General features: G+C 39.0%; 1 protein-coding gene across 1 annotated transcript; it reads right to left on the bottom strand.

Moving 5' to 3' along the window:
* Positions 1 to 10,068: 10,068 nt before the first annotated feature.
* LOC107594753 (uncharacterized) lies at positions 10,069 to 20,860 on the bottom strand. The gene is made up of 4 exons (XM_016284927.1): positions 20,572 to 20,860; positions 11,741 to 12,254; positions 10,727 to 11,188; positions 10,069 to 10,657 (listed from the first exon to the last, which is right to left on the bottom strand). The coding sequence occupies exons 1-4, from the start codon at positions 20,858 to 20,860 to the stop codon at positions 10,069 to 10,071; spliced, it is 1,854 nt and encodes a 617-aa protein (XP_016140413.1).
* Positions 20,861 to 22,634: the final 1,774 nt, after the last annotated feature.

Here is a 22,634-nt window from a genome sequence, read left to right on the forward strand (position 1 = left end):
AACTGCCGGCATTGTAGTCTACTCTCCCAGGATCAGGAAACGGTCCTCCATAAAATGTGCTGGACACATCTGAATATTTGGGTTGAAGTGTTCTGGAACAGTGTTGTAAATACAACTTAACCACTGATTTGTAGTCGTGTCCATTTTTGGATGGCCAAACAAAGTAGTTTCGCTTTCACAACGAAACACAGTGTCACACATTGAGTGAGCAGAGACCGGGGGATAAAGTGAGGAACGGCCAGCAGGCTGAGTGAGCAGAGGCGGCGGATTCGACGAAGGAGGGCTGGACTCCGCTTTGTCCACGGTGAAAGTTGTGGAATTTCCGCAGCGACCAGCATGGATCAGCTCCAGGCATGACGAAGCAGATATTGTCCTCTTTTGGAAGACCAAACAAAGTAGTTTCACTTTCACAACGAAACACAGCTCCTTCATGACATGGCGGCGGCAACAACAATACTACAGCGAGAATAAAAGTTACGTCTTCTTTCTTTGCGTGATCATTTGGGCGGCGTTATGCAAATCTTCCCACATAGTGATGTAGATATGTGGGGGCGTGTTAGAACGAGCCGTTTTAGGTAGGCGTGGCTGACTTAACTTTTATAAAGAATATCTCTTTGGATTTGAGACTTTAGTCTTTGCAACTTTACAGATCTTCTTTATGCACCAAGAGCTTGTAACACTCCAAAGAGAAAGGAAAAATTGAAATCGCATCACATGACCCCTTTAAAACATTTCCACCGTAAAGACGCTGACAAATCCACAAACACGTGGACTCCACCCACCGTCTACTCAAGCCAATCAGATAACAGCCACACTTCGCTGACCAATTGTAGCACGTTCTCGCTAAAACCTAAAATCACGTTTTGCTTTACAATCAGGGTGGTCTCACCCTGAAATAATTTCATTCATCTCCATTGGCTCAAATAAAAGATGTTTAAAATTGGATTTCATTAGACCATTAGGCTGATGATACACGGGGCAACTTTTTGAGCAATGTTGCCGGGCAAATTTGGTTAATGTTGCGATCAACAGGCAAGCAGGTGAAACAGGACCCACGACTGATCTAAAGTATCCATATTGAAATGTGTTACCCATTCTTGATGGGAAAGTGCCCAAGAAACAAATGGCACACTTCATTTGCACTTGTGGTCTTACAATGACCGCTGCGTGTGCGTGTCCATTAAGTCCATGAGAGTTACGTCACGAAAGTGTGGACTCAGAGGATGACCGCGAGGGTTTAGGGACAGGGAGTCCACACTTTGTGACACCTTCTCTGAAGCCACGCCCATGAAGATACAGCATTAGTACACCCCATTAGGTATCTCCACCTGTCAGTATCTGCTGTTTATGTTGATCCTATACTCATGCTTTAAAGGGGTCATAACACACACAGTTTCAGCCAATCTATCTTGAGTACCTATAGAGTATTGCATCCCTCATATCTCCGAAGAGTTTTTAGTTTTATCAGATTTATAAAAGACAGATACAGCTGTACATAGCCGTGAGAACATATTTTATCTCGGGGGGTTGATGTTGGAGGGCGGGGCCGCAGCTAAACAGCCCAAGCACTTACAGATGAACTACTAGCAGATTATCTTCAGTGGGTAGGCCAGTTTTCACAACATAGGTGTTTTTTTGCAACATTGTATTTACTGCACTAGTATTGACCCACTAATGTAACATGCAAGTATGCTACAATTTTGTGGACAATATAAGAAATAATATTTGTATAACAACGGAACAGTTTGTTGTTGAAGACATTGAGGACCATTCAGGATTTACATGTCATATACAGGATTTAATATTTGTATATAATTTATTGCACAAACATGATTAACATATCTTCTCTTTGTTGTTGTTCAGAACATCTACTTTGGACTCCACCATTAATCTAAATAGCTACACAGCTACCATAAATATCCTTGTCCACTCAAATAAGTAACCACTAATTGATGTCATGGTGACACAATATATTTGTAATCAATTTAATGCCTTTCTTTAAAGTAGAAAAATAGCAACTCAGCACTTTAGCGAACATTAGACTTACCAAAACACATTAGAGAGGGGAAGATTAACTTACTACAAATATATTTCACCTCACATAACATAATAAACTTACAGACTTACTGATGCAGTCAATAGCATGCAAAACACTCACATTAATGGTTTTGATCAGATTGCAAAAATGCTGATAAAGGCTGTTTTGGTTACTGGAAACCATTTGTCTGGAGAATAATTCGAGAGCTATGATCATTAGTGTGAAAATGTGTCTCATAATTGTATTAAACGATACACCTTACACATAAAGGCTCCCATTTTTTTGTGTTCGGCAAAGAGCTTTTGTGAGATCAAAATTGGATTTCATTAGACCATTAGGCTGATGATACACGGGGCAACTTTTTGAGCAATGTTGCCGGGCAAATTTGGTTAATGTTGCGATCAACAGGCAAGCAGGTGAAACAGGACCCACGACTGATCTAAAGTATCCATATTGAAATGTGTTACCCATTCTTGATGGGAAAGTGCCCAAGAAACAAATGGCACACTTCATTTGCACTTGTGGTCTTACAATGACCGCTGCGTGTGCGTGTCCATTAAGTCCATGAGAGTTACGTCACGAAAGTGTGGACTCAGAGGATGACCGCGAGGGTTTAGGGACAGGGAGTCCACACTTTGTGACACCTTCTCTGAAGCCACGCCCATGAAGATACAGCATTAGTACACCCCATTAGGTATCTCCACCTGTCAGTATCTGCTGTTTATGTTGATCCTATACTCATGCTTTAAAGGGGTCATAACACACACAGTTTCAGCCAATCTATCTTGAGTACCTATAGAGTATTGCATCCCTCATATCTCCGAAGAGTTTTTAGTTTTATCAGATTTATAAAAGACAGATACAGCTGTACATAGCCGTGAGAACATATTTTATCTCGGGGGGTTGATGTTGGAGGGCGGGGCCGCAGCTAAACAGCCCAAGCACTTACAGATGAACTACTAGCAGATTATCTTCAGTGGGTAGGCCAGTTTTCACAACATAGGTGTTTTTTTGCAACATTGTATTTACTGCACTAGTATTGACCCACTAATGTAACATGCAAGTATGCTACAATTTTGTGGACAATATAAGAAATAATATTTGTATAACAACGGAACAGTTTGTTGTTGAAGACATTGAGGACCATTCAGGATTTACATGTCATATACAGGATTTAATATTTGTATATAATTTATTGCACAAACATGATTAACATATCTTCTCTTTGTTGTTGTTCAGAACATCTACTTTGGACTCCACCATTAATCTAAATAGCTACACAGCTACCATAAATATCCTTGTCCACTCAAATAAGTAACCACTAATTGATGTCATGGTGACACAATATATTTGTAATCAATTTAATGCCTTTCTTTAAAGTAGAAAAATAGCAACTCAGCACTTTAGCAAACATTAGACTTACCAAAACACATTAGAGAGGGGAAGATTAACTTACTACAAATATATTTCACCTCATATAACCTAATAAACTTACAGACTTACTGATGCAGTCAATAGGATGCAAAACACTCACATTAATGGTTTTGATCAGATTGCAAAAATGCTGATAAAGGCTGTTTTGGTTACTGGAAACCATTTGTCTGGAGAATAATTCGAGAGCTATGATCATTAGTGTGAAAATGTGTCTCATAATTGTATTAAACGATACACCTTACACATAAAGGCTCCCATTTTTTTGTGTTCGGCAAAGAGCTTTTGTGAGATCCTCAGATTTGTCTCTGTATCTGACCTGGATATATTTATTTGTATGTTAGGTGTTTTTATGGCCTCTGGTGGTAAAGTGGACCCCAGCAAAGAGATGTTCTGAAAAGAACAATTCAGCAATTCTGTACTTTTTCCTTTTTTTCTTTTAAAGATTTTATGAGACAATTGTGTTTTACATAATAGAACAATTAAGCAGACTAAGGTTTAGAGAATGCAGATTTCCTACACCATAAAAGACTGTAAATAAAATTGCTGCACATTGTAGTTTTGGTTGTATTACTGTTATTTGTCTTCAGTAGCTTATAGTTTGGAAAAGTTCAGTAGCCTTGGAAAAACTGTTATTACTATGGGTGTTTTTTCTAAGCATTCAGGGAAAATGTATACAACACAGTTTTGTACTTAATCTATCACTGTTACTATTTGCCGGTTAGGGATTCGAGCTATGGACATGAGTGATACATAAATGGACATGATGATTAATTGTGTGGCTTGTTGAGGAAAGGTGTGATATTGCTTTCAAGTGGCCTGATTTTCACCTGGTGTGAAAAGATGACTTGCACTGAAGGAGAGACATATCTAGTCCTCATTCTGACCCTCAGAGGATTTTCTTTTTCCTGAAAATGTTCACACTGGACTAAAACCTACTCAGATAAAAGCTCAGATAAACAAGGCCTACAATCAATCAGTTCCAAAAAGAAAATCAAAACCTGTTCTAATTGAAGGAAATAAAAGTTGACAAAAAGATTGAATCCGAGATTTGGTGATAATGAGAGATTTACAAGTAATTTTTAAAAGGCTGGTAATTTTTGACTGGGAACACTGAATTACGTAAATAATTTTTAGCACAGCACAAGGACTGAAGACCAGAGAGCCCTTGGAGTTTTGGTGGGATCAATCAAAACCAAAAAAAAGTTGTTGTGTCTTAGTAAAAGTATTGTTTTTTTCAGACCGGTCTTTCCCCAGGACTTTCAAAAGTTTCAGTAACAGTAAACTGCAATTTAGTCAGTTTTTCCACCAAATACTGTAGATGCTTACATTAGCTAGAAGTTAACCTTAGCAATAGTATGCTACTGGAGCGCTTTCCATTGCCATCAGTTTAGAACAATACTGTCATTAAGTATAATTTTATTATAAATTTTAATATTACAGATTTTTCACAAAAACTTTTGGGTCCTTCCATGCCAACTCAGGAAAAAAATACAAGAAGAAAGCCAAAATATTATATGGCATGGATGAATATTTACTGAGTAATCCACTGTTTTGGAGAAGGCAGTCAAAATGACCGTTTTCACCTTAGATTTGGAGCCAAATATCTAGAAGGGGAAAAATGAGAATCATTATTTTTACATATAGGTTGAAACTAGAAATCTATCTAGATTCCCTCTATCAAAACAGTTGCATAAAATATACCTGTCTGAGTGCCAAAACTATTCTTTTTGCAATTAGATTCTGGTTCTTAACAAACCTTTGGTATCATCATTTTTAAGGCCCTGTATGGTTCGGTTCTAAAGATATGGGGATCTAAATGTGGCTCAATTTGCAAATTGTTGAATTTGACCCATTTTCAATGGACAAAATATTTTGCCCTTCCTCACTTTTGTGTTTGTCTTTCTTTAGAAAAAAAATATTAACAAAATACAAAATTTTAGCTGCACTCTTAAAAATAAAGGTGCTTCAAAAGGTTCTTCAAGCGATGCCATAGAAGAACCATTTTTGGTTCCACAAAGAACCATTCAGTCAAAGGTTCTTTAAAGAACCATCTCTTTCTTACCTTTTTGTAATCTGAAGAACCTTCTTTCACCCCAAAGAACCTTTTGTGCAACAGAAAGGTTCTTCAGATGTTAAAGGTGCTTTATGGAACCATTTAGACAAAAAGTTTATTTTATGGCATCGTGAAGCACCTTTATTTTTAAGAGTGTGGGTAAGTTTCTAAAATTTGTTTGATTTGACACGGAATGATCCTTTTGTATTTTATGTAAATGACATTTAGCTAAAAGTGTTAGTGATGTCAAATTATAATTTGCATTGCACAAGATGAACAGATTGCACACTGTATAATGACATTTACATGTACATTTAATCATTTACTGTTTACTGCACTGCGTTGTTCTTCTGCATTGACAAATCAAGGTGGATAATTCACACACTGTCTGTGGCAATTTATTGACTTTGGCATTGAGCACTCACAACTTAAAAAAAAAAAAATCTGCATATGAAAATGTCTAAAATCATTAAGATTGTGTCATAAATGGGTATCGAGCTATATGACCCAGTCCCTGAAAGCGTTTGCTGTATTTTCGTAGTCTACCATCTATCTTCCTCAAGACTTTGGTATGAGCAAACAGTTTATACTGTCATCTTACTGGACGGTCATCTATCATCTCATGTCTTAACGTTGCAGACCAGCACAACTCAACCTTCACTGTCTCTTACATAATGACATGGCCATGAGTTTTCTGAGTTTGCTAGAAAGGCTTTTGATAAATGAAAGCCCCAGTGAAAGTACATTTTATTTAAAAGTCTATTTTTAATAATTACTTAATCATGATGCACTCACAGGACACTTTATTTAATCACATCTTTCATGTATGTGCACTGGCTGCTTTGATGGATATGCATACAAACTTGAGCCTAAGAGAGAATTAGAGTCTTTGAAATCATGTTTAATGCATAGTGAACTCATATCTATGAAATGTCATGTATGTTGTTTGTGTAGATAATATTAGGTTGCAAAATCAGGCTCAGTTTTGAATTCTGCTCCACAGACTAAAATATAACAGCAGAATACACTGTTTGTTGTTGCATATGTCAAGGTCTATCATACCAGGATCAGTTCATAAGGCGTTTGATATGAACCTTTATTAAATAATGACCTTACTTGAAATGCAACCAACCTTTCTCGCAGCAGTTGTAAGACTTCCTAGTCTTTTTTATGAAATAAACAGAGAATTACTGGTTCTAGGCATTGTGGATCAAAGCTAATGAGCAAACTGAATAGAGATAATTTGATTTGATTGTTCTACCTTTGTTGAAGCTCTGAATCATAATTTTATCAAAGCTCTGCAATGCTGTCCTTAAATAACCTCCTTTGCATCCACTTTAAAGTAACAGTTAATTAGAATGACATAGCAAATGGCTGCAATATAACAAAGAGTGAAAAATTTAAGGGGGTCTGAATACTTTCCGTACCCACTGTACTTCTGTCCCACAACAGTTTTCCGGCATCCCTCTTCCACCCCAATTCCTCACTCTTAAATATTCTCATCCCAGATTAGGGATGGGGGAGTACTCTGGGTTTGGGCTATATTCCGAGCTCAGAGCCTTCCCTCAGGACAGCATGCCAAATATGCTTACTATTTGCTCAATCCGATTATATGTAAGTGTGAACTCGTGAAATATGGATTTGTTGTGTGAGGGGTTCTGTGGTATTAGGCTTTCAAGGGATGCATATGTGTATGCAGAACCTACAAAATCTTAGATCAAATGACAAACTGTTAAATATAACAAGTTAAGAGAGCCCTCTGCTATAAACACTAAAATGCTGATCAAAATCATTCTAGATGCTGGCGGTGTGCAAAGCTACATCTGATGACAATGAAATCAGTGCTTTAAGTTTTCAGGTAGGTCTAATGGTAATATTCAGGTACAGAACTACTACATAATTTGAATGAAGTAATCAAATGTTATATAACACTGAATAGTCTTTTTGACACCTGGTAGTCATCAAAAGGAAAGGAAGTCAAACAGTTATAACAAAGTCCCACTGAAGGCAAGTATGATGATCACATGCGCAACTTTTATTAATAAACCAAAACAGAACAAACCAAAAGGTGATACAAAACAGACATGAACTAAACTAGATCTTGACATGACCATGAACCAATCTCACCAACAGCAGGTTACACAGTACAAAGCTAGACAAGACACAATGGCAACATGAGGGCTATATATCAAACAAAAAGGGGTCACATGACATAATCCAACCAATGAACACATGACACATAAAACAGAGGAACAAGACACATGAACAAAAGGGCCACATGGCAGGATCAAAGGAAACACATGTCATGACAAACCAGGAAACTAGACTAAGAGCATGAATATAAGGTGAAAGACATGAAAACAATGAACATGAAACAAAACCTAAAAGTAACGTTACATATTCCCCCCTCAAAAAGGGCAACTCCAGACACCCTGCAGGAACACCCACATGAAGACAAAACCAAAACAAGACTCTGGGAGGGTGATGGTCTAGGGGGAAGGAAGGAGGGCCAGGCCCGTGAAGCGGGATAGGACCTGGATCATGGCATGGACCGTGGAGCAGTGGCAGACGACTTGGACTGTAGAGCAGAGGCGGGCCTGGACCGTGATGGTTACTAGTTCCAGACTAAATGTGATCATGCATTTACTGATCTCACTTGCACAAAAATAGATTCACTATTTCTCAAAATTAATAAAAACAGTGAAATGCAAACTCAGAATATGACACAAACCCGCAATAATTAAATAATGTTAAAGAACACAAATATAATTTATGCATTTAATCCCACTTTATTAACCAATATCTTTGCAGCTGACCTGCGATAATTCAATTCAACCAAGCAAAAATGACTTTAGCTAAACTTTTATGCTTCATTGTTGAGGTAAAAGTGTTGAACTTTTTTCTCCTGCGTCCTATTCTTCATGCAGTCCAGAATGGCAGCACAGCAAAAAGATTTGTTGGAGCTGCCCCCTTTACTCATTGCACTTTTGGTGTGAAACCACTTTTACATTTTCCAAAAATATAATTTTTTTAAATATGAAAAACGAACAAGCAAGCCCAGCCCAGATGAGAAACAGTAACACCAAAGTAATATAATGCATTACTTTCCGTAAGTAACTTTAGTTACTTTTTTAAGGTGTAATGCAACATTGTAATTCATTACTTTTAAAAGTAACTATCCCATCTAAATAATGGTTCAAAATGATCTGTTTCTTTATTATTGTTCTTTGTAATTGTGTTCTTTTTCACTTTAATCTGTTTGTAACATATATTTGCTCATACATTTTTGTGCATTGTTTTATTGTATTTAAATGTTAAAGGTCCTTTTTTATATTTTTGAAAAAAATATTTGAAAAAACTACTATTTGAAAAAGGTTACTAAACCTTTCTGCTACAAAAAGCATTCAAGTTGAGTTTACATGACTGTTTTATGTTAAGAAACTAATTTCTAATGAGCAGAACCACTGTCCAAAATTAATTTTAGATTAATGTCGCCTACACACAGATAGTCTTGTATTAAATTCAATGTAATAATGCAAATATTTTCAAGGTATTACAACTGCGCTGGTACATATGTTTCATATAGGCTGCCCAAAGAGGGCATATGAGAGCGATGAAGGAAAATTTAAAAAATAGTACAGTTGCCCTCGGTTTCTTCAGCTGGTCTTTAGATATTTAGCAGAGTAAGATGTACCTGTGAGTACATAGATATGGTAATCTTCTCTTGGTTCGCATGGCACATAAGGTGTTCAAAATTTCTCCCAGCACAAAATGCGCTGCTTCTTTGACTGTATAGTGACAGAGGTTGATTTCTGTCTGCTCAGCACTTCACTAACATTTCCATTCAGTGCTTTGACACTTAAGAACTGCATCAGGCGTTTCCACCACAGACATGACCTTAACCTGCATAAAATAAGGATTTTTTTTCTTTGCAGGCTCTGCCTTGCATCAGGCGTCACCTCTATATGTCTGTGTGAAACCAATAAATAAATAAATAAAATAAAATAAATAAATTAAAAAAACCTAGTGATACCAAACATGAAGATGCACTGCTTATGTAATTATATTATCTGTTAATAAAAGGCACCAGATAATCAGGGTTCAGAGCTGGTCAAATAGTCATGTTGTATTACACAGATAATATTTGCTGTATTTCTCAGTGAGTGAATTAAATTTTAGAGATGACTCACTTCTGGAGACATCATAAATGGACTGGAGTGGCTGCTTCCGCTCTTTTATGTCAATTGATTGTATCTTCATGGCAAATGGAGTGACAATATTTCCCTTTCATCACCGTGGCTTGAGCAACAGGAAGTTGCTCAATACATGGCTTTGCTGGCTGACACATTTTCACAGTAATAGAGCAGAACTGAATGGTGACCTTGGAGGTGTCTTGAAGACAGTTCGTGAGTGTCAGGGGAAAAGTCGGTAGCTCTCTGTGACTACACTTGTCGACTGTCAAGGCCTCTGATACACTTGTGAAATTAAACACAAGCCTGGGTTCCTGACTCATCCAGATGTATAAACCAGAGCATTCATTCATTTAATGAATGACCAAAAAGGAGATCCCTCTCTCTGCCTCCTCTGCCAGATCTTTTAATGCCTTTGACAACCTGATGCCTCTTACACCAAGAGATTTTAGGAGCCGTTCGATGGAGGTTACAGTGAAGCCTCGACAGCCAACTTCCACTGGATAGGTGACAGCACTCCACCCTGCCTCTGTGCACGCAGCTGTTAGGTCTGCATACGTCTCCTTCTTCCTGTCAAAGGCAGACTCCAGGCCGTCCTCCCATGGCACAGTCAGCTCAACCATAATGACTGTTTTTATGATAGTAGACCAGAGCACAATGTCTGGTCGGAGGGAGGTTATGGTGATCTGCTGTGGGAACTTCAGCTGGTGATCAATATCAGCTCTCAGCTCCCAGTTGCCTCCGGGTGACAGCAGGGACCACTCCTTTGTGGTACTGCTAAGTACCTCACCCCCTTGCCTCACAAACTGGATCAGCCCATGCGATGTTACTGGCCTGGCCCTGCTGGCTTTCAGTCTACGTGTCTCGATGACTTCAGCTAGTTTCCACAGGACCTGGTCGTGACGCCATCCATAACGTCCTTGGGTCAGTGCCGTTTTGCAGCTAGACAGAATATGCTGACAGCTGGGATTCTGCTGGCCGCAAAGCTGGCAGATCTACTCTGTGTCATACCAGAGGTGCAGATCCTGGGGGCTTGGGAGGGTATCATACGTGGCCCTGATTAGGAAGCTCAGCCTTGCCTCAGGCATCCTCCACAAATCGGCCCACGTCACGATCCTGTCGATGGCGGCCTCCCAGGTTGTCCATCTCCCTTGCTGACATTGGCTCACGTCTTTGATCTTGTAGCCCTCCTTTTCCTCCCTCACGACTTCAGAGATCACCAGTTCTTTCCTCTCTGCCTTTAAGGCTTTGGACCACATCTTAGATGATGTTCCCCAACCAAAGCCTGCTCTGCCATATTGCACCACTCCAACAACTTCTTGGTGTTTCAGGCGGGTTATGGCCTGGTGTACTGACTGTGATGCTTTCCGTTTCCTTCCAGTCTGCACTTGGACCTTGCTGCTTTGCACTGCTGGATCTGAAGAGTCTTTCAGCTCGAATACTAGCCTTACTTTCTCCAGCTTATAGCCTAAGCTGATGGATTTCAATGGGAGCCTCAAGGTGTTTCTTCCAAACAAGGCTGCGTTTGACAAACATCAGGGAGGCCCAGCCACTTCCGGATGTAATTATTTGCCTTTGAATCCATCTTATGGACTACTGATAAGGTGATGTCACACAGTTTGAGGGGCCACATCAGACAGTGGTACAAGGTGAATTGATAACACCAGACCTTTAGTTTGCTAGGTAGCATGCTCTGGTCGATCTTTTCCAGGCCATCGGAGAGCTGTGAGTTCATGGAAACAGCCATGTGCTTATCGGACAGGTGTGCTGTGTAAAACCTTCCCAAACTTCTCACTGGTTGATCTATCAAGCGTGGAATTTCCTCGCCATCCACTGAGAAGGAGATTTTGTCTCTCCTAACACCTTTGCGGATCGAGAGACTGCGTGACTTGGCTGGCTTTATCTTCATCCTGGCCCAGTTTAATAGTTCCTCAAGCCTTTTCAGCAGCCTGGTGGTACATGCTGCTGTCTGGAGGAGGGTGGTAACATCATCCATGTAACTTTGTATGGCCGAGAGTCGCTGACCTGACTCCTCTGGCCATCTGTCTTCCACCAATAAGGATAATTTCAAAGGCTACTGTGAAAACGATGGGGGAGATGGAACAATCCATTGCAATGCCTTTCTCTGGCCGATGCCACCCAGTTGAAATTTCTATTGACGTATAACAGACATGGAAGTTATCAAAGTAGCCATTAATAAGGCTCTGGATACTTGCGGGGACATGGAAGTCAAGAGCGAAACTGATAAGCTGGTGGGGAATGGACCCGTAGGTATTTGTGAGATCCAGCCAGACTACATGGAGGTCCGATTTACTGCGCTTGGCTGACTGAATATGTTCCCAAATCATCTCAGGATGCTCTACGCAGCCTGGAAAACCTGGGACGCCTGCCTTCTGGCAACTGGTATCAATGTAGTTATTTGCCTGGAGGTAACTGGTCATTCGCTTTGCCATTACCGAAAAGAAGATCTTCCCTTCCACATTCAGAAGAGCAATGCCTCTGAACTGGCTGATGTTGTGGGACTCTTTTTCTTTTAGGATGAAGGTGGTGTTATCTGTCCTATTTGGTCCATCTTCCATCCGGCTGTTTCCTCTTTGTTCTGCTTGTAGTTACTTTAGGGAGTCTTTGAAACTTGTTGCTCCATATATATATCTATATATATATCTATATATATATCTATATCTATATCTATATATACTGTATATATATATCTATATCTATATATATCTATATCTATATCTATATCTATATATACTGTATATATATATCTATATCTATATATATCCAAAAGGCTCTCAGTAACTATAAGGTTACTATATATATATGAATGAATTATTAAAAAAACAGAATCATATATTATATATAATATGCATATATAAATTATATTATGTATATATTCAGTGCCCTAAATAATTAAAATTACTCCAAATTGCTTCTGCTGCTGTAAACAAATAAAACAATAAAATTACAACAGCCTAAATTAAGTGGAAAAAATCAGCTATAACATAAAGGGTTATTTTATTGAAAATATGGTAACTCTTTACAATAAGTTGTAATAATAAGGTTCATTAGTTAACATTAGTTTACTACTGTAGTTAACATGAACTAAGAATGAACAATATTTCTACAGCATTTATTAATCTTAGTTCACATTAATTTCAACATTTACTAATGCATTATTAAAATCAAAAGTTGTGCTTGTTAACGTTAGTTAATGCGCTGTGAATTAGCATGAAGTAACAATGAACGACTGTATTATCATTAACTAACATTAACAAATGTTAATATATTATTTTTTATTTTAATATATTATGTTAATGTTAATATATTTGGTATATTAACAAAATTAACATTAACTAATGGAACTTTATTGTAAAGTGTTACCAAAAATATGAACTGTTACAAAGAGTTTATTTTTTATAAATTTAAGGTCGAAGGTCGGTTTATACAGTTTGTTTTGGCCAAAAGAATGGTTTAAAATTTTTTTATGTTATCTTTTTTTCTATTTGATGTTTTGTACTTATTTTATTGTTTATATTTTGCAGAAAAAAAAACATTATGACCATGACATTATGCTATGCTGTTGAGGCATGTTGTCATTACGTTTAATGAACTGTAACATTTTACCTGTGGAACATGGTGGAAATGGCTTTTTGCCCCCATACTCCCCTATGTCAATTTGTGGATATATATGCATATTAATGCATAAACATGTTTTGCAACTTAATGTTCCATTTAAGTTCACAGTGGGTAATGTGGTTATGTATAATTGAAATAGTCAACATAATGCGTCATTATGCAAAAATGGAAGACTGAGATTTGAGATATTTTCCTTTTTGTGTCTCTCTCTGTCTTTACCTTTACTAAAGTGCAAGAGTTGAGAAAGGTGACAGAAAACATCATTCACACATGGTCTCCAAGCTAACACAGATTCTCTCATGTTTATCACCCCTCACACACACACACACACACACACACACACACACACGTCTCTCCTCTCACATATCTCTCTTCTTCCTTTTACTGCTGTTGATCAGCAGCATCTTCACCTGCGTGCTACTCTCTCTGCCATTGTGTGACACACAATAACTGAGACGGCACTTTCATCCCACATTATTTGCCCTAACTGACAAAAAACACCTGCGCTTGATGTTTTTCAGACAGTTTTTTTTTTATTTCAAAACATGTCTCACAGAACATGAAATAGGGATCGTAAATAACTACAATTATTCTGCTCTCTTTTTTATGATTTTTGGTCCACCTTCACTAGGAAAATCATCATGAAAGTAGATATAATTTTATTAGGCATCATTTGGGAGATGAATACTAATAAAGGAAGTAAGAAGAACTATTTTTATATTTTCTGAAGAAAATATTGGTTTTCTTTGCTCATGCAGAACTTGCCAACACAATGCATATCCATGAGATTTTAAGTCTACAGGATTTTGGTGGCAATTGGGCTTGGTAGGAAATTTAAAAAAAAAGTTTTTGAAAGAAGTCTCTTATGCCCACCGAGGCTGAATTTATTTGATCAAAAATTCAGTAAAAACTGTAACACTGCAAAATATTATTACAATTCAAAGAACCATTTTCGATTGTAATATATTTTAAAATGTAATTTATTTCTGTGATGCAAAGCTGAATTTTCAGCATCATTACTCCAGTCTTCAGTGTCACATGATCTTTCAGAAATCATTCTAATATGCTAACTGATTCTTATTATCAATTTTAAAATAGCTTAATAATTTTGTGACATTTTATTTCACAATTCATTGACGACTAAGGTTCAAAAGAACAACAACAGTTTGAGATATATATATACAGTATATCTCAAATTGTTGTTGTTCTTTTGATCAAAAGTGACAGTAGACGTTTACATTGTTACAATATGTGTGTATATATGTATATATATACATATTGTAAAAATGTAAAAGTCTACTGTCACTTTTGATTTTAATGCATCCTTGCAAAATTAAAATATACATATCTTTTAAATGGTTGTGGGAAAGTTAAAACAACCCAAATGCAATCAATTGCTTAGAAAAGTAACAGCACACCTTAACTGAACAAGCTGCTCATTTTGGGGTATTTTAGGAGGCTGGACATACTCTAAAAAGCAAAAAGGAGTCAACATATGTCAGTTCAACATGCCATGCATTTCCACTGATAAAAGCACAGATTAAGAAAATATGCAAAATGTCATGACCACAAAACTTTGATTAGTGTTAATGTAACTGCGTGCATCTCTCTGGTGCTTTAAACTGCTCTCCGCTCGGTGAGCTGGACGCCTGCCCTCTTGGCGAACCGCCTAGATTGGCCATCTCAAAGTCTCATGCCCAAAGTTCAAATCCACCTTGGAGCTACAGCACGATCCACCCCATTACTTATTCTAAATTAATTATGGCATAATGATCACAAAATCGTGCTGGCTTATGACTGAAAACTGGGGTACTTTGTAGTTTTAATTCTCAGGGGTATCTTAAAGGAATATGCCATGCCATTTTTCTATCTGATAAATTCTTATTGCACAGCCTTCAAAACTCACATTTATAATATAACTTATAGCTTATCAACTGTTATAAGAGAAGAGAAAGCACTTCTCAGATCTTCTGCTGTTGATGTCAGAGGGCAGTGTGTTCAATCTCTGGTATTTTAGAACACATTCATCTGTCTCTTGGCTATTAGTAATGCAATATCTGGATCAGTGTTTGTTCTCGGTGTTAGGCTGGTAAGTCATATTTCTGTTCTTTTAGCAGTTATACAATTGTGGTATTCGTCCTTTGTCATGTTAATGTAATATTTAATGTTTTGCTTCAAGGACATTTCTGGTACATTTGTGTCTGTAATTTTGGTACTGTCATTAGGGATGCACAGTATACAGATTTGTCATTGACTAATATTAAAGATTTTTAAATATTTATAAATATTTGATATCTACTTATATGTATTCTCATTAACCCTATTCTTTACATTTCAGATTACCTTTATTGTCATCTAATATTCACTTAAGAGATAGTTCACCCAAAAATGAAAATTCAATAATTTACTCATGCTCTCATGTTGTTCCAAAAAGATGACATTATAGGGTTTTTGGTGAACTATCCCTTTAAATTTAATCTTTAGCAAATATCATTATACCATATTATAATGTTGCAATGTTGTAATTCACTAGTAACATATGAAATAATTGACTTGAGTTTTTATTTTCATTTTTTATTTGTATTATTTTTACAATTTTTGACAAAATAGTAGGCCATTTATGTATTATTTATCGGTTATAGTACACTTGAAATAAAAAAATAATATAAATTGGAGTTCTACAAAAAAACACTATTTAATTTTTTCTATTTTAAATGTTTAATTACATGTGTTCCTTTGTAATAGTTTGTAAAATCTACTAGCAATTTCTGCATTAAAATTGTTTCAACATCAATTTTATTTTCAGTGTATACAGTAATAAAATAAATAACAGCATTACCCTATCATTCAGAATTTGAATATCAATGCATCTCTAACTGTTTTTGATTTTATTTGCAAGCATCTCAAATATTTAAGCATGATGTAAAAAAGGTTACAACTACCTTTTTATGTAAAGTATCTAGAGTTTTCAAATATTATATACACAACCTAATTCAGAAGAACTGAATGTATGGCAAATTTTATTTGCAAACTTTTATTTTGTTGGTTGTGATCATTAATTTCTGACATCTATGTCACCCACTTAAAACCAAATCAAAATGCATCCCATCATACTGTTACTAATGAACGTAGGGCTGAACTCATATGATGCAATTAAATATCTGAATTGCTGATGATGTATGAAATGCCTGGATTTTTGACGATGGTATAATAATGAGTAATGTGCTGTTGTTGGACAGCTTTTGAAGCTTTGAGAGTTTTTCTACCTTTCAACTCACTCTTTCCAACTTGTCCTTGAACTGTATTTTCAGACAAGATCAAACAACCATCAGGATCCAGGATAGAGGTTCGTCTTGAGTGTCTTTGATGCGAGAAGAAATAATGAAACTAATGGCACCTTTCCTTTTGTAAGCATAGAATTAAAAAGAATATTCCTTACCTGCATAGCAAATTCAACCTGCCTCAGGATGTTTTGTTACTGATTTAATTTTCTGGAGGAAGAAATGAAATCATAATCACATAATATATAATATTCATTTGTGAATTTTTTTTATTTGTGACAAGCCTATGGATAATTTGGGGCACAATGTTTCTGAGAAGCTGCCTTAGGGGTTTTCGAGAATATTTTTGTAAGGAAAAAACAATATAGACATGAACAAATGGAGTCATATCCGGTATTCATAGCTGTATTCACAACATCGTCTTAAATGGCACATATCTAAAATCATTTAAAAACTGACACAGATGCTGTTTTTAAATGACATTTGCCATTGCTACATATTGTGTTTCTCAAGGGCAACAAATGAAGTCTAACTTTTTCATTGTGACAAAGCTTGTAGCTGACCTTTAGTTGACATGTTGCCAGGTTACCCTTGACCCTGCCTTCTTTTAATTAACAGTTTAGACACTGACATAATTTAATTGGTGGTTTAAGAGAATGGGAAAACTCACATTTTATGTTCTTCACAAAACTAATGGAAAACAGCCAATGGACAAAAGTAGTCCTATACAATTTTGAATAGATTTAAAACGTCCTGAATCCTCCTTATGTATAAAGCCCATAATGAGCAAGGACCAAACTCTATAATATTGCCAACTCTATTGTTAATTACAGTTTACAATTACTTCTTATAAGTCTGGAGTTGGAACGATTGTTATGCTAAATTTTTTGAGTCTTTTCAAGACTCACCAAGGCTGCATTTTAGCAAAAATACAGTAAAAATGTGAAATATTTTTACAATTTAAAATAACTTCTATTTGAATATAACTTAAAATGTTATACATTTCTATGAAGGCAAAGCTGATCCTTTGCATCAGCATCATTACTCCAGTCTTCAGTCACATGAACTTCAGAAATCCTTCTAATATGCTGATTTGCTGAATGAATTCTTAAAATCTTACTGACCCCAAACTTTTGAAACGTAGTGTATGTGGTCTACTTAAAAAAATAAATAAAATTGAAAAACACTACTGCAGTTTTAGATACCCAAAATATAATCTAGTATCTACATTAATGCGTTCCTTGTAAAATGAGTGTGATAAAGAATAATGTTTTAGCAAATGGCGCTATCTTTCTTTCTGTAACACTGCAGTTGCATTGTTTCATCACAATTCATCTCGCGCCAACTGTACTTCAGAGTGCCGGCTGGCTGAACAAAAGGGGTGTTATATAATTTCTTTTCACAGACACTGGTACGATATCCTAAAAATCTCTGTCGCTCTGTCTCTCTCCTCACTTATAATGAATCCATTTTTAATTAAGGGTGACAGAGTAAAGGTCTCCGGATACAGTCTTTCCCTCCCTCCCTCCCTCCCTCCCTCACTCATTCACTCACAGTAAGTTTAAGTGTAAGTTTGCGGTTGTTTTATTAAACTTCTGTCTTGCTGATGGGGGCGACGAGCCTCCTTTGGTATTGTCTTGCTTGACCATCAGATTTATATAGAGACACTGATTAAACACTGTGAGATATCTGATGATCTAAGCGCACTATGACAGAGACTCGTCTCCCATGGGCAACCTGCTGGGAAAGTGAGCGTTTGATGAAGTTTCAGGTAGAGAACTTCATAACGGCATGTGTAATCCCTCAAAAGTTGTCAGACTCATGGGGATTTTGGATTCTATAGAACAATACCCCCCTTCAACCCAATCCACGTTTTTGATATACAAGGCAAAGCGCTACTCTAATGGATGTTTGATGAAAGTGGGTTTCATTTCCATTAAGTGAAGGTTTTTTTTTTCCCAGAGTGCATGTCTCATCTAAAATAGTGCACTGTATTTTTTGTTTTGGCACCTGTGAACGAGATAAGAACAAAGGCCGATCAAAGTTCTTGGGACAAACAAAAGCTCACCTCTGAAAAAAACGAATCAACACATTCTGTGCACGTTGAGTGCTTCAACAGCTCTGGTTCCACAGTGATCTTGTAATAGTCTACCTGTGGAGGCAATTTGAACAAATCACATATTTACCTTGTGCCACACATGACATTATCCATGAACAGCATACAAAATCAGGATCCTTTTTCAACTAGCTTTAGCCTTCAGAATGTATTGTTCATGTGCTTTAGCTTTTCTCTTTACATGGCTGATCATTTTTCTTTCAGTAACCTTGGTGACAGGTTTAAATGGTTGAGCTTCTATACAGAAAGGTTCCCACTGATGTCACTTCCTGGGGGTCACAAATTTATGCAATATTCCTTTTTTTTTTTTGTAATCGGGGACATTTGTGCTGTAACCGGTTGCATGCAAAAAAAAAAAAACACCTACATTTAAGATTTATATTGCATATAAAAATTCCATCCATTTGGTTTACGCTGTTTTACCATAAATGCATATTTGTGATATATATTTGTCAGTCATACAGTAATTGAAAAAGGTATGATTTCTTTACTAAAAAAAAAAAAAAGAGGAAAGTTTGTCTTTTTGCATCTATTTGATTTTATTTACTAAAATAGCTTAGAATCAGCATACATTTGTTCACTGAAAACATTCAAATGTATTAAGCTAAAAACTATTAACGTGGTTTAAAAAAAAAAAAACTAACTGTGGAAAAAGCAAGCAATTAGTTCATAAAATGTATGAGACTGAAAGAATAGTATTTAAAACAAATTCAGTTATAAGTACTATTACAGAAATCTCCATTTCATTTGTGTATGACTGACAAATATGCATCACATGAAGTAGTTTGTTAAAACTGTAATGTAAACTAATGTTAAAAACTATGTGTCATAAAGCAAGGCCAGACACAACGAATAAGTGAAAGACAGGATGGTTTATTGATACAAGATGTGGATGAGTGGAACGGGTTAGGTTAAGGCAGGAGAGTGTCAACAGAGTGAAGGATTCCAGGGTTCTTATCGGAGTTCTGAGGGTGAGTGTCTGATGCCGGTTTCGTGGGAGATCATGGAACAGCTTCCAAGGAGTTGTTGGAGGATCGCGGGAGAACCAGAAGGTAAGTCTTTCTAGGAGAATATCGTATAGAGAGTCCAGAACAGTCCATAGGAGTGAACGGTAGACCGGACAGTGTGTGACTGATGTGTGTATTTGTAGTGTGGCTTGATTGGTGACAGCAGGTGCGGGTGATTAGAACTCAGGTGACTGTGATCGGGTGATTATCCTGGCTGGTGACTGCAGTGAATCCCTGACATTACCCCCCTCCAGGGGCGGCTCCTGACGCCGTCATGCGGCAACGGGGGCGGCCATGGCTTCTGGGTGCGGGGTGACCAGGATGGGTGCGATGGAAGTCCTCCAGTAGCAAAGGGTCCAGAATGTCATCCCTGGCTACCCAAGAACGTTCCTCCGGTCCATAACCATCCCAGTCTACTAGATACTCCAGCCGCCCACCTTGTCGCCACGAGTCCAGGATGTCCCGGACCAGGTAGATGGACGGTTGGTCAAGGATTTCTGGAGGAGGCGGTTCGTTAGGTTTGGTGGGTCCTGGAGCAGAGGGAGAGTGAGGTTTAAGGAGTGAAACATGGAAAGTGGGGTGAATTCGGTACCTGGGTGGGAGTCGGAGTTCGTAGGTGACTTTGTTGATCTGCCTCTGTATCGGGAACGGACCCATGTAGCGGGGACTCAGCTTTTTACAGGGCAAGCGTAGGCTCAGATCCTGGGTGGAGAGCCATACTTTCTCTCCTGGATGGTAAGTGGGAGTGGAAGTACGCCGAGCAACTGCGAAGGCCTTATGCCTCTGCATGTTGGAGATGGAGGTGAGCTGAGTCCCACACTCCCTCGCTCACTCGGAACCAGTGGTCTACAGCTGGAACCTCAGACGGTTCTCCTGTCCACGAGAAGAGTGGGGGCTGGTACCCGAGTATGCACTGAAACGGTGTGAGGCCGGTGGTGGTCTGGGTCAGGGAATTCTGTGCATACTCGGCCCAAGGGAGGAAACGGCTCCAGCTGTGTTGGTCGTCATGACAGTATGCCCGGAGGTAACGTCCCAGTTCCTGGATCTTCCTCTCAGTCTGGCCATTTGTCTGGGGATGGTAGCCTGAGGATAAGTTGACCATGATCCCTAGTAGTCGGAAGAATGCCCTCCAAATGCGGGAGATAAACTTAGGTCCCCTGTCAGAGACTACATCCTCGGGGACTCCGAAGTTTCTGAAGACGTGAGTGAATAAACTTTCTGCAGTGTCGAGAGCGGTTGGAAGTCCTGGGAGGGGGATTAGCTTACAGGCTTTGGAAAACCGATCTACGACCACCAAGATGCAGGTATTCCCATCAGAGTTGGGCAAGTCAGTCACAAAATCGATTACCAGGTGAGACCAGGGTCGACGGGGAATCGGCAGGGGCACTAGCTTGCCTACGGGGAGGTGACGAGGGGTCTTGGACATGGTGCAGACTGGGCAACCTCGGACGTACCTGATGACATCCTGGGTCATACTGGGCCACCAGTACCGAGCTTGGAGGAGCGAGAGGGTCCGTTGGCTGCCTGGGTGTCAAGAACAATGCCCAGCGGGCTTGGCGTGGGTTTAGTCTCTTCGCTTCGCTGAGGTATTGGAGATTGTGGTCGGTAATGCCTGTGAATGGATGGTTTGCTCCCTCCAGCCAATGCCACCACTCCTCCAGGGCGAGTTTGATGGCCAACAACTCCCAGTTGCCGATGTCGTTATTCTGCTCCGCTGGGGTCAGTTTCTTAGAATAGTATGCGCAAGGCTGGAGGCGAGGCTGCCTGGGTGTCAAGAACAATGCCCAGCGGGCTTGGCGTGGGTTTAGTCTCTTCGCTTCGCTGAGGTATTGGAGATTGTGGTCGGTAATGCCTGTGAATGGATGGTTTGCTCCCTCCAGCCAATGCCACCACTCCTCCAGGGCGAGTTTGATGGCCAACAACTCCCAGTTGCCGATGTCGTTATTCTGCTCCGCTGGGGTCAGTTTCTTAGAATAGTATGCGCAAGGCTGGAGGCGAGGAGGCTCACCATAATGTTGGGACAGCACGGCCCCAATGTCGGTGGTGGAGGCATCCGCTTCCACTACGAACGGCATGTCCGGATCAGGATGAAGGATGGGGGCCGTGCTGAAGGATGGGGGCCGTGCTGAAGGCTGTTCTGAATCTAGTGAGAGCTTCGTGGGCGCTGGTGGTCCAGGACAGGGACTTGGGATTTCCTCGGAGCATGGAAGTCAAAGGAGCAGTGTGGGAACTGAAATCCTTGATGAATCGACGATAGAAGTTAACAAATCCTAGAAATCTCTGAAGCTCCTTTACGGTCTGGAGAAGAGGCCACTCCTTGACTGCATCAACCTTCCCCTGATCCATCTGAATCCCTTCCTGGCCGACGATGTAACCCAGGAAATGTACCGTGGGGAGATGGAATTCACATTTCTCCAGCTTTAAGAAGAGATGGTGTTGACGTAACTTCTGTAGGACCTGCTGAACGTGTTGGCGATTGTCGGCCACGTTCCGGGAGTAAATGAGTATATCGTCGATGTAGACGATCACAGAGTGGTGGACGAACTCCCGGAACACCTCATTCATGAATCCCTGGAAGACAGACGGGGCAGTGACTAGCCCATACGGCATTATAAAAGGTACTCATAGTGGACAAATGGTGTAATGAATGCCGTCTTCCACTCGTCACCCTCCCGGATTCGAACGAGGTTGTATGCACTTCGCAGGTCCAGCTTGGCGAATATGCAGGCCCCATGGAGTTCCTCGAGGGCGGCCGGGACCTGGGGAAGTGGATAGGGCAGTTTCACTGTATGGGAGTTCAGAGTCCGATAGTCGATACAAGGCCGCAAGCCCCCGTCCTTCTTGCCCACGAAGAAGAAACTAGACGCAGCTGGAGA

This window comes from Sinocyclocheilus grahami, unplaced genomic scaffold (genome assembly GCF_001515645.1).
Source record: "Sinocyclocheilus grahami isolate Dianchi unplaced genomic scaffold, SAMN03320097.WGS_v1.1 scaffold190.1, whole genome shotgun sequence".
NCBI classification, from domain to species: Eukaryota; Metazoa; Chordata; class Actinopteri; order Cypriniformes; family Cyprinidae; genus Sinocyclocheilus; species Sinocyclocheilus grahami.